The sequence below is a fragment of the Streptopelia decaocto genome (assembly GCF_964273445.1).
Source record: "Streptopelia decaocto genome assembly, chromosome: 15".
Lineage (NCBI taxonomy): Eukaryota > Metazoa > Chordata > Aves > Columbiformes > Columbidae > Streptopelia > Streptopelia decaocto.
In genome coordinates this window covers 8,873,382-8,885,836 of record NC_138670.1, presented here as the reverse complement: position 1 = coordinate 8,885,836, position 12,455 = coordinate 8,873,382, and the positions used below count along the sequence as shown (strand labels likewise).

The 12,455-nt window shown below is 38.3% G+C and overlaps 1 protein-coding gene across 3 annotated transcripts in view; it reads right to left on the bottom strand.

The window, feature by feature from the left end:
• CABIN1 (calcineurin binding protein 1) overlaps positions 1-12,455 on the bottom strand; it is a 102,114-nt gene that overhangs the window by 79,460 nt on the left and 10,199 nt on the right. For all 3 annotated transcript variants that reach the window (XM_082066113.1, XM_082066115.1, XM_082066114.1), the window contains exons 13-22: positions 10,896-10,974; positions 10,464-10,651; positions 9,102-9,251; positions 8,174-8,368; positions 6,831-7,067; positions 5,190-5,343; positions 4,851-4,966; positions 2,434-2,595; positions 1,375-1,581; positions 842-987 (exon numbers count right to left, since the gene is read on the bottom strand). In XM_082066113.1, coding sequence (XP_081922239.1) covers positions 842-987; positions 1,375-1,581; positions 2,434-2,595; positions 4,851-4,966; positions 5,190-5,343; positions 6,831-7,067; positions 8,174-8,368; positions 9,102-9,251; positions 10,464-10,651; positions 10,896-10,974 — 1,634 coding nt within the window. The remainder of the gene's footprint in view (positions 1-841; positions 988-1,374; positions 1,582-2,433; positions 2,596-4,850; positions 4,967-5,189; positions 5,344-6,830; positions 7,068-8,173; positions 8,369-9,101; positions 9,252-10,463; positions 10,652-10,895; positions 10,975-12,455) is intronic.

Sequence of the window (12,455 nt, the reverse complement as noted above, 5' to 3'; positions counted from 1 at the left end):
CTTCTGTATTCCATAATCCTAAATTAACATCAGGGGTCAATGGCTCTGCAAATATTCAGTTTTACCATGATTCTGACACTACAGAAATAATCCTAATGTTCTCACTTTTTTTGCTTGTAATTTCTTGGTGATTTCAATTGAAAACCCATTTCTGGGTCAAGTGACCTCAACAGTCAGATTCCTGAGGGGAATGGAAGGGAAACTGTAACACAGACATTTGAAGAAGTACCATCTCATAAGACTGGGCTAAAAATACTATGCTACCACATAAAGCACCTCTGAGCAACAAAATCTCATACATAAAAGTAGGAATGCATTCCACTGTCATTTATTTATGAATTTCGGTTTTAAAGTATCAAAACTATAAAAAAAATGTTGTTTTTTTTGGTAATTTATCAGGCTTCAAACAAGTTCTTAGCAATCTGCTAATCAACAGCTCCCTGACTAGAAGATTCAATAAGATTAAACTACAGCTATTTCTCTGTAGATTCCACATGTAAAATTGCTCTGTGCCTTCATGTTCCCTTGTCCCTTTTACGTGACTAGTTTTAGAAATAGTTTACTTATCTCAAGTCTATCAACCAGGGTTTTTGTCACTGACCCTGATTTATCAACCTTAAGGATAATTAAAATGACAGCTTACATCTAATACACAAAGTCTACATTTAATCAGTAAATTCAGAGATTATTTAATTTTATTTTAAAAGACTTATTCAAAACATGCTTTATTTTTAAGATGGCTTAATTTTGGTGGTATTTCAGTAAGTTGTAAATTATCAAGAAACAAGGTGGTTTAGTTCAAATATCACTAAGATATGCAGCTGGATTCAAAAATACTGACCTGTTTGGACAAATACAAATGTCATGCATGTAAAATTTAATGGCCTTAGACTGTTCTTTATTCTTGAAATGATAGTCTGCCAGAAGATAGTACAACTCAGTCACCACTGGTGGAGAATAGTCTGCACCATCTGGGAGAGAGGGTGCCTGAAAATAAAGGTTCATATTAAATAAAACATTCATATTAAATGAAGCTGCACACTTGCTTCTTCCTTGTGGTGAAAGTAGCCTTTTCATCACAGAATATGAAGACATAAAATACAAAGGCAGTGAAAGCATTCCACAGATACACAGAGCACTTACAAACATTAATGAACATCTCATACTGACTCCATATTAATTAATATGACATCTTGCCATTCCAAGACTAAAAGCTTTGGTGGTGTCACTCTTATTTCATTTAAATGTAATTACCTGAAGAGATCCAAGATAATGGAATAAATCATTCCCCTAACTATCTCCAAGTCAACATAAAAATAACAACAGGAATTTTTACTCCTTTCCATTTTTTTAATTTAAAGCAATTAATTGTACCTTGCTGCACGTTCCTTCAATATAGGCAGATACAGTATCCAGGCTCAGCATAGGCTTGTCTGTTCGAGGAACAATAGTAGCAGTCTTCTTCAAAAGGTTGGCCAAATCAGCAGAAACAGTACTGGTTTTGTAACTATCAAATTCCGGAAGAGTTTTAGGCTTAAAATATTCAAACATGAACAAAGCATCTTCCCATGTTAGATCAACCTGAAGAGGGAGGTAGATTAGAGGGGGAAAAAAAATCTCAAATTCCAAAATTCAAAAGTCTACCAATGACGAGTTTCTATGGTTTTTCTAGTTCATGAGAAAATATATATTGCTCTAGCAGGAAACAGACCTCCCAATAACAGAACAACAAAAGGTTTCATTAATTTATGCTGCTCACAAATATAGCATACTGGTCACTGATTTTGTATCGGGTAAATGCTAAAATCATCTGAGGTTTTTTTAACAAAAATCAATGATGTTTCAAGGCTCAGGATTGCTGACCTGTTTTTCAGTCCCTTCCTTAGTACTACAACCCCCTTCCCCAAGGCACTCTGTAGTAGTAGTTCTCCCAAATTAAACTGAATTTCACACGTTTCTTACAAACAGGTACAAAATATCATCATAGATTTCAAAATAAACTATAATATAATTTACTTGCATAATTTTTAATAGTGACATTTTTCACATTCATAAACTGCAAGGTTGGCTGCTAAAGTTTTCTTCTCTCAAGCTGACTTTTTTCCTCTCTACTTTTCCTCAACCTCGAACTTCTTCTCTGCTGAAAACAGGAAAGTCATGGCTCAATAAAACAGATTTGGCAACAGTTCAAAATGGCAAACGACTGTGAATAAGACTATACTACCATTTCATTTCAAATATCTGACTCTCTATATTCATAAAGGATCCCATATTTTCAAATTAGTTTATTTTCTACATGTAAAATACATGAGTTTTACAAGGAAAGAGAAGGAATCTTTCTCCAAAATATATTAAGGTGCATTAAAACTAAGCAAGGGTGTATTTTTAATCACTTAAGGACATTCCACTGACATTCAATAATATGTATCTTACCTGCTGTACTGAATGTTCTTCTAGGTATCTTGCTTTGCTTTTCTTGCTAGGGAAACCATATAAACAATAAAAACACTGTTCTAAGGCTGTTTCCAGCTCTTCCTTGTATGGATGAGTATCTTCAGAAGTGGATGCTGCAAGTTCCTTTTGTAGTACCTGAACCTACAACACCACAAATATCAATGAAAAAGTCAAGCTGAAGATTGCATCACGTTACCTCATTGTCTGAAGGCAGGTAACAAAAAAATACATGAAGGAATTAGGCATGTTTTTCCCCAATTACAACTAAATATTACGCATTCTCTGTAAATTAGTCTCATACAAGTAATGTCAATGGCCCTGTAACTGCAACAAAGCACTTTTATTTTTTTTCTCTGTTGATTTATGAGCTCTTTATTCAATGAGATTCGATATCAGCTTAATGTTACAGACTTAACATCACTCAGAGTTTTCCACCACACACGAAGTTGCTTCTGTGAATATAAACACTGCAGTTTGCCAGCCCAACCCTGAGAATAAGGAAGAGGCACAGAGGAATTTCTGCCCTAATACACATACATCAGTTTCCTTTGCGTGGAAAAAGGTAGATGGAGAAGACTCTGTGCGAAAAGAACGGATGGCTACTGAAAATCTGACTAAAAGGCATACAGAATTGAATAGTAAGGATAGTATTATACAGATGGCTACACACCAAGGAAACTGGCTGGATCGATCCCAAATGACTAAACACTGTAGCAAGTTGCTATTTTAACTTCAACGTTACAAGGAAAAGTACCCATCAGTAACATATTTTGGAAGATGCTATTGGCTTTCCTGACACTACAGACACTGCACATCACCATCACAAGGCAAAATTCTCTAGTTCTACATGCAAGAAGCTCATTTGTAAACTGGGATTAACTATAAGATGTTAATTCTCTTCTGTTTAAAAGAACAAAGTACCACTTATTAAGAGCCAAAACCCTCAAAAATAACAGTAAAGACAAGTCTTTTAATGAAATTTCGAGTCACAGCTTTTGCAGTAACCCAGAATTGTTCTTAATGATTCAGACTGACTATTGCTAAAGGACTGAACTACGTATTAACATCTCTTGCACACCACCTTCAGCCACAAGCAGTATAATGTGCTTAAGCAGACAGTTCATCTACAGAGCACAATCATTTAATACTAGTCTACAAAGCACACTTTTTGTTTAACATTCTGAAAGCTGCCTTTCTCTTCAAATAATTCATCCCATTTTATCTTTGTCTTTCCTTACTCTTCCAACACCCTCTTGTCTCTGAAAACTAAATTCTCGTGCTCTATAATACTATATTATATTTTAGTTTAAGAAGCAGGCAATTCTGCCACTGAAAATTGAAGGTTTTGTTCAAAGCACCTGATGACATTTGCAAAGATCTAGTAGTAAGTACATTCATTCCTAGCTCTCAGTTACCTGTGGTTTATCTAGGCTCACAGGTCACACCACCACAAGCCCCAGGCTGTGGGTACATGCACACTATACAGACACAGTTCAGATTCATCACTCAGGAGCACTGCATTTGAGGGCAAGCTGGACTCTGGAGCCAGGCTCTATTTTCAAGAAGCACAGTGCCTCAGCCAATAAGCCCTCTCGACCCAAGGCAGATCCACACAGGTGCAGTTCAGGTGTATCAGCATTACGCTCCTAACATAAGGGAGACCAAAAAGAGCAGGATGCGGAGATAATCTAATAGTCCTGCACTGAATCTGGCTCAGTTCAAACACTGTTCATTAGCTCCAGCCCTGCCAGGGTGAGCTGACTCCTGCAGAAGCCCTCAAGCTCTCCAGACTAGACTTCCTGGCAGTCTAAATCACTGTCCTGAACAAACCACTGCTCAGACACAGAGGTGGATGCGGTCTGGCACTGAGCTGTGGCTAATAAGCTCCAGGGAGTGCTAAGAAGGGGAATTAAGAGATTTCTGAGTAGGTCTGTGCAGAACTAATCATGGTTTTCTCTTGGCTGAAGGAAATAAACCTCAATGAAGTCAAGCTGAATCTGTAAAGTGCCACTGAAATATCCCTGCAGAGCATTGCCCAGTGAATGCCACACTGCTCTATTATCTGGGTTTTGCCAACAGCCAGGCTACCCCAGACCGCCAGCACAATTTTACTTTATATTAATTTAAACCACTTCAAGCTTCATCTGAAAGCAACAACTATAGTATTTTTGGTAAAAAAAGAAAAAAGAAAATTCATGTACTGAGTTGCTCAGTATTGCTGCCAGCTATCCATATTCCTACTACCAACTACCCACATCTCTGCTGCATCCAGTTTTATATTTAACATCTTTAGCAACACGATAAGGTATGTCAAAGCTAATCACTCCATGCCTTTCAGCCAGATGACTTGCAGAGGTTCCTTCCAACCTGAATTATTCTACAAAGCCAACACTTACATAGAACTTGAGCAGAGCGCCATCTGAATTGCAACACCAGGATCTTCTTCCCAAATACTCATGAGCAGTGTTCAGCAGCATGAGCGAAGAAGGCAACATAGGGGTATCAGGACTCACTGGAATAAAGAAGTTGGTAAGTATGTAAGAGTTAAATCCAACTAGTCAATGCTTCATCTGGCAAAAAGAAGTTTCCTTGGTGATAAGAAAGTGATGTTTGCATACCCTTCTGCTCTCTTCAGCCATCAAGATAAGATGACAAACAAGTATTTTGTTACTTGTACTTCAGAGCTAGATGGTTCAGAGCTCAGCTCTATACATAAAAGTGAATAATTAACTCACCTTCTTCTCCCTGGTTCTGCTGCTGCTGGCAGCAAAGGGATCGAAAAGCATCTTCCTCATGCTGGATGATCCTGTGCAGGATTATCCATGGAAGCACTGAGGAGACATAGGGTTCTTTTGGTTCTTCCTGGACTGCCATGCTGCAGTCTATGATCTAATAAAGAAACAGATATTACACAGACAGAGTGATAGGAAATAAAAGTCAGGTGTGAATCCTTCCCAAACAACCCAAAGTTAGTAATGGATTTTATCCTAAGGAAATAACCTAAAGTTGAGCCTCAGCTTCTCACAATGAGGGGCAGTAAAAGCCCTACCAAAAAAGATCAGCTGGTATGCAGAAAGACAGAACATCTCTACCATGACATTCCCCTTGCATCGTCATTCTCCAACTACCTATTTCTCTGTTAATACTATGTATAAACAACTTAAAGTAAGCAGATGCACAGCATGAATTCTTAGTGTTAGTACACCGCACTACTGTACAAGAAAGTTATCGACAACCTAGCAAGGAAGAATTAAAAGAATTCCTGAATTCTTTACCAGATTTTACAACAAGTTTTAAAGACCAACAAGAATCATTAACAGATTCTAAATAAATTATGTAACTGAATGAATTCTGAGCAACACGATGCTGTGTCATGGAACAGTTGTCCTGGCATTCCTCACAAGCAACTGTTCATTTTATTGCCACAGTGCCAGAAATTTCTGAAGTCCTATACTTTTCTCACATTCTTTCACACATATGACAGTTTTTCTATTGGTCTTTATGTAAATAAAGAGTTGTACTTCTTATTACTACAGAAAACATTCAGGATATTACAAGGAATACTCTGTTCTCCAGAATTCCATTACATTCCGTAACATAGTGAAACACATAAAACTTCACAGAATGAGGGTAAGATTTTTGTGAGCAGTGAAGGTCCTGAGCTTTTACTGAAGTAAATGGAGATTTGAGAGGTGTGAGCACATTGAATTTTGACATTAACTAGACTAGCTTCTTAACAACTGAAAAGTCTACCACTTGTTAGCCGGATAGGAAAACACTCATTCAGTAGTTTGAAGGTTTGAAAGTACCTGTTCTAAAAGGCTAAAACTAGGTGTATTTGTAATGCTAGGAGCAGTCTGTACATCACTTTTTTTTTCCCCTGCCCTCTTCTCATTACCCTTGCTATTTTACTGGAAAAACTCCTTAGTTTGGCCTGCACTTGCAAGCAACTCTTACCACATTCCCAAGACTTACGGGATTTTGTCTTCTAGCCCAAAGCATATACAGCCAAGACCAGTGCCATAGCTTACAAACTGCACTCAGCCAGCTGAACCCGTCCTCGCTTTAGCACCATTTCAAACAGCATAATAAAATAGAGCTGTTCCTTGCCTTAGCTCACTATCATTCTTTCATTGTTTTAGGCAGCTTGGTGTTTGAAGTTACACGCTGCTACCGATTCTACAACAGGTTTTCTCAGTGTCTCTCATGTACTGAAATGAAAATGAAGACCATGAAGGCAACGCTTATCTTCCCCCGACCTTCTCTCAATAAAAATGTATCCCAAAACACCACTGCAAGTGGGTGGCAATTCAGCCACAGCACCTGTATCATGTCTGAGGGCCTAGAGCACACAACAGTGCAAGTGAACAGGCTACCTGAATCAGGTTGGTTGTTAGTCGAACGAGGCTTGGTGTTACAGAAGAGTCTTTCAGGATGCTGCTGACTGATGATAATGAAGTATCTATTCCTGTGAGCAGTTGTGTTACCGTAGCAACCCACTCGTCTTTAGCAGAGGCTGCTGTCATATTAATCATCTGCTGAATTGCTTCATTCAAGGCAACTTCTGAGCATTCTAAGCATTGCTTGTAATCTTTCAGTTTGAGCAGGGAGTCCTAGGGAATGTAAATACCAAAAAAATCTATTATAAGGATGAAAGGTTTATTTTAAACCATGAATGCACATCAGGGCAAAGCAATATACTATATACGGTTAATGTAGTTACTTTAATGAAATGATAACAGACTACCTGTAAATATGACACTAAAAAAGAACAGTAGGAGGTGCATGTGCCCTGCACTAGAAATATACAAGTAGGATCTAAATTTCAAAAAAATAATGCACTGAATCTTTCTGCTTTTATAAAAGACACAAGGGAAAAAATATTCTGGAAAGGGATAGCTGTAGATCTAAAATTCTAACAATATGCAGTTGATAGAGGCCCTACAGAAACTGGATTTGGATCTTTATGGTCTTGTGCTACCACTTTATTACTTCGTAAATAATGAAAGAGCAACTATAAGGCTAGCAGTATAGGAACATTCTCCTGCTTCTTTCTACTTTGCCGGGTTTGGGTCACCAGATGGCACGGAGGCTGCAGGATTTGGTTCAAGCCAGTTAAAAGAGCATCAGCCTTTTTTTGTACAACCTTTTTTTTCCCCTGGAGAACTGATAGGTTCAAATTGTTCTGACAGCTGAGCTCATTTGTACACTTATTTTCATAGTGTCAAATGGACTAAATCTATAGCAATTATACTGGATGTATCTATCAACACTCTTTCATTCATGCAGGACAGATACACTAGATCATAAACCAATCACATGCTAGATCACTTTAAAGTTTCAGAAGGGTTCTAAGTCACCATGTAGTCAACATCAGCAAAAGCAGGAAGTATTCAGAGCAGATGCAGACAGCATGAATCCACCCCCAGAATGTCTCCGCAAATGATTCAGATTTATTTGAATTTATAATCTTCCTGGCTATTTCATGTAGGCCTCAGACACCTGGTATCTTTAGCCACATCCTCAGTCAGCAAAAGTCAGCATATTGCTAATGATGTCAATAAAGCTACACTACTCACACCATTTCTAGATTTGGTTCCATGTTTTGCTTTGTAATAAGACTTATTAACCATTAACACCTACTGTAGAAAGCCTTTCATCCTGTTTTCAGAAGTCTTTATCCCTTACTAAAAAAGTTATTTCAAGAAACAAAACAAACCTGTAGGAGAAGCAGCTGTGCTGGTCTCTCTGGTATGGATGTTACAAACTCCAGATGTTTCACTCTGCCATAACCATTAAAGCATAACGTTGGACGAAGCAGATGCACAACTGCATTATAATCCCCAGCCTCATGCAGTCGCTGGATCTCTTCCAAAGACTGGCATCTCTCCAGAGATTTTAGGTTCTTTTCAATCTGCAAACATCACAGATGACACAACCCAACTCTCATTTTGTCTACACATGCGCTTGCCAATGACATTTCACCTAACAGCTTAGTGGGAACTCTAAAACTACACTCAAAAATACAAACCAGGAAGAAAATGTCTGCTATGTAACACCTGAGCCACTCCACAGATTTTTAATTATTATCTAGTACATTAGTTTAGTACTATAAAAATTTTAAGCCTTTTTTCCTCAAATCCCAAATTCATGCATTTCTACACTGCAAGAACACATCCATCAGATGGACTTCAAAGTGAAGACAGCATCTCCTGTGTTGGAGTTCACCCCCAAAACGGCAATAGAAAGCAGCCAGCAATCCCTTTGTTTAGAACTGTATGCAAACTGTTATGTGGTAAACAGAATGCTGAAATAAAGAGCTCATTTAAGCAACGGTGAAATTTATGTTTAAGAAGAGAAAATAGAACACTAGTCTAATAATCTACTGCTCTACATGCAGATACTCTTAATATTTTTATTTTGCATAAAAGCATTCTTAAGCTGCACAGGATCAAGAGATCGAAAATATGCCTTTTTGAAAAGATGATGGCCTTGATGTCATCATTAAACTATGAACCTGTCCTTTCACTCTTAGAAAAATTCTAGGACAGATATGGTAAACCCATCACAAACAAGATAATTTATAGATAAACTTTGAAAACGGGAAGGATGGAGCAGGGAGAATACACCTGCAAATTAATTCTTACCTCTTCTAAGGAAACAACAGAATCAACATGTAGATTAGGTAACCGTATCACAATGCTGCCTTCATTGCCAGCTTTAGCTTGCATTGTACTGGAGCTCTGTAGCATTTCAGTGCATATATCATAGTTTTCGAGTGCCTGTTCCATGTCTCCCTACAGAAACAGTAGAGAAGAAAATAAATAAACAAAAAACCCCAGAGTTCTGTCTGCAGCAACAGTTTTTAAAGCACGTAGAAAATGTTTATATTCAGTACAGGCACTGCCAGTATGATTACTGTACATCCTCCCAAATAAAAAATAAATCAAATTGACACTCTCCAATTAAAAACAACTGGTATATCTTATCAGTGACTTTAATAACAGATAAAAGAGAAATAGAATTCAGCTTGCATAAATTTGAAAGACTAAATTGGATTGCTTTTCCTCATAAAAATGGAAGAGTAAAACAGTAGAAATAACTCTTCCATTTGTGCAAATAAAAACATTGAGTCAAGAAACATTCTTATATCCTGCAAAGTGAATGCATTCTACTTGTTCTGCCCAGCTGAAGCAGATACTGAAGCTGAGTGGTCAGGAGAGAAATGCAAGATGTGCAGACCAAATACAACTCTGTACAGCTGGAGATGGCAGCAGCCATATAGGAATTCTCATTTTTCATCAAGTAAGTTTATTGGAAAGTAATCCTTAGATGCAACAACTAAAATGAAGGAACTGGTTACATATAGTTCACAACTGACTCACATCATTAGTTGACAACTGACTTAAACATAATTGATGCATAAACAAACTCTTTGATGTCCTGAGGAAGCAATGCTTGGAGAAAAAAAACATTGGGATCAAATAACATTTCTTTCAAATTATTCCCTTAGTGATAGGTTTAAAGTCCTCTGCATCAAAATCTGCATAATTTCTCCAAAAGAAGAATCACGTTACCTTGAAAATGCAGAGAGGAGAGTAATTAAACATACAGTTTGCTTCAGCTGAAAGCTGCATTTTGGACTGTCTGGGACTTTGATAGCACCCACTAGCCCAGGTCCCAAAAAGTCCATGTTTTACAGCTACACATTACTACTCCAAATAACTTTGGTCCAAATATATTTTAAGTAGAACACAAGTTAAACAGAGACTTACGTATTAACCATATCTGAATATTAGCTTAGCATGTGAGACCTCCTACTTCATTTCCACCTCTACCCTTAGGGATAGTTAATTATTTAAAATGTAAAATGCAATCACTATGTTGTGAGCTCATTTTATCTGCACGCGTAAACGAGCTGACATTCCCAAATCAGCTGCAGTGTCTCTGAACACCACTGATTTCAATCTGGGAAAGGTTTTATTTGTTAAGTCAAAAGCAAAACAAACCTGCAGCGCTAGAAAGCGAGCTTTCAGCCAATATACCCGAGTGACAAACTCCATCCAGCCTTCCTCAAATAAATCTCGCTGTGAGGATGCAAACGACAGCTGCAACAGGTCTCCCAAGAAATGAGTTCCTGGGAAGTCAGGACCAAACTTCCCATTCACAGAGGCTGCAGGGCAATTTCGTGGAGAAACTGCAAATCAATTAATTATATTTTATCATCAAGTTACCAGCAACCCATGAAAAGAGTCCCACATACTAGTATTTTTAAAGTTCTGATCTACTTAAAGACAAACAACTGATAGACCAATAAAGTGCAGATCTGAAAAGTATTCATTAAGAAAAAGTAGCTCCAAGATCCAATGAATTCCCAGAAACACTTCTTCATATACCTTGAGTGTTTTTAGAGTCTGGAGAAAGTAACAACCGGTTCTCACCTGTAGAGCTCTTCCCTTTCGTCAGGAGCCACTGATCTAGTTGCAGTTCCATGCAAGAAAGGCTCATCAACATCATATCCTTCAGAAAAAGCATGGAGGTATCAAAAAGGAAGAAATACATTAAAAGAATTTTTTAAAAACCCACTAAATTTGCAATTTACTTCAAAGAAAACCTTCAACTTGTCCTCTAGGGATTTCTATTCCCAAGCTATAACTAATTCTTCCTCTCTTCAAAGCTATATAATGGCATTTGCAAATCAACAGGTACAAAACAATAGAAGGAGGATTAAAAAAAAATCCCCACTCATGAAAGAAGGTAGTCACAACAGCTTCGCCTGATGTCATAAAAATAAGGATGTCACTTTTTTTATCTGGCTGAAATAAAATTATATTGAATTGCTAAATCATGCTTAAAGCATGTTTCCAGAATATAGTAAAAGTACTGATATTTGAGAAATAAAAAGTCTATATCCTATCATTTTTTCAGTAATGATTTCCATGAGACTAACTAAACTAGACTCAAAGGGGGATGGAGTTGTAGCTGGGCTTGCATCAGTAGGGCATCACTCTAGAGTTCATGAAGGCTGGGAGGCCTCCCACACCCCTGGGGTGAAATCGGTGTGCTCAGCTCACTCTCTGAAATGCCCATACACCAATGCGTGCAGCATGGGGAATAAGCAGGAGGAGTCAGAAACCTGTGTTAGGGCAGGAGATTATGACCTAGTGGCAATTACGGAGACATGGTGGGACAGAACACGTGACTGGAATGTGGTCATGGATGGCTGTGTCCTTTTCAGGAAAGACAGGCCAGCCAGGCATGGTGGTGGAGTTGCTCTTTATGTGAGAGAGCAACTACAATGTATTGAGTATTGTCCAGGCACAGATGAGGGGCAAGTTGAGAGTCTATGGGTGAAGATTGAGGGGCAGGCTGGCAAGGGTGATACTGTTGTGGGCGTCTATTACAGGCCACCAGATCAGGGTGAGGAAGTTGATGAGGCCTCTACAGACAGCTGAGAGCAGCCCCACAATCACAGGCCCTGGTTGTGGTGGGGGATTTTAACTTCCCTGATGTTTGTTTGAAGGACTGCTCGGCCAGCCAGCCACAGTCTAGGAGGTTCTTCCAGTGCCCTGACGATAACTTTCTGAAGCAAAGGGTGGAGGAGTCGACTAGAAGAGGTGCACTGCTGGACCTCATCCAACATTCTGTGATTCTGTGAGACAGAGTATGTACTCTAGTCTTACCAGCTTATTACTGCTTGCTGGATAAAGTTCAGGAGTATATTAAGAATCACCATGGATCTCTGCCAAGTAGTTTTGTGCAGTGAAGAACATATTATGTTCTGATTAAATTCATAGGGAAAAAAGGCTACAGGTCCAGGTGTAAAAACCAGGTTCCTGTGAAAAGGTTCAAAAGCCCATACACGTTACCAGAATTAGCCCCTCACAATCTTCAAAACCCAAATTTATTACACTACGGATACATTGCAAATGAAGTATAAAATAAATTTAAGGATGAAAAAATACACAAGCATGAGGACAGTGATTCATAATGAGAACGAA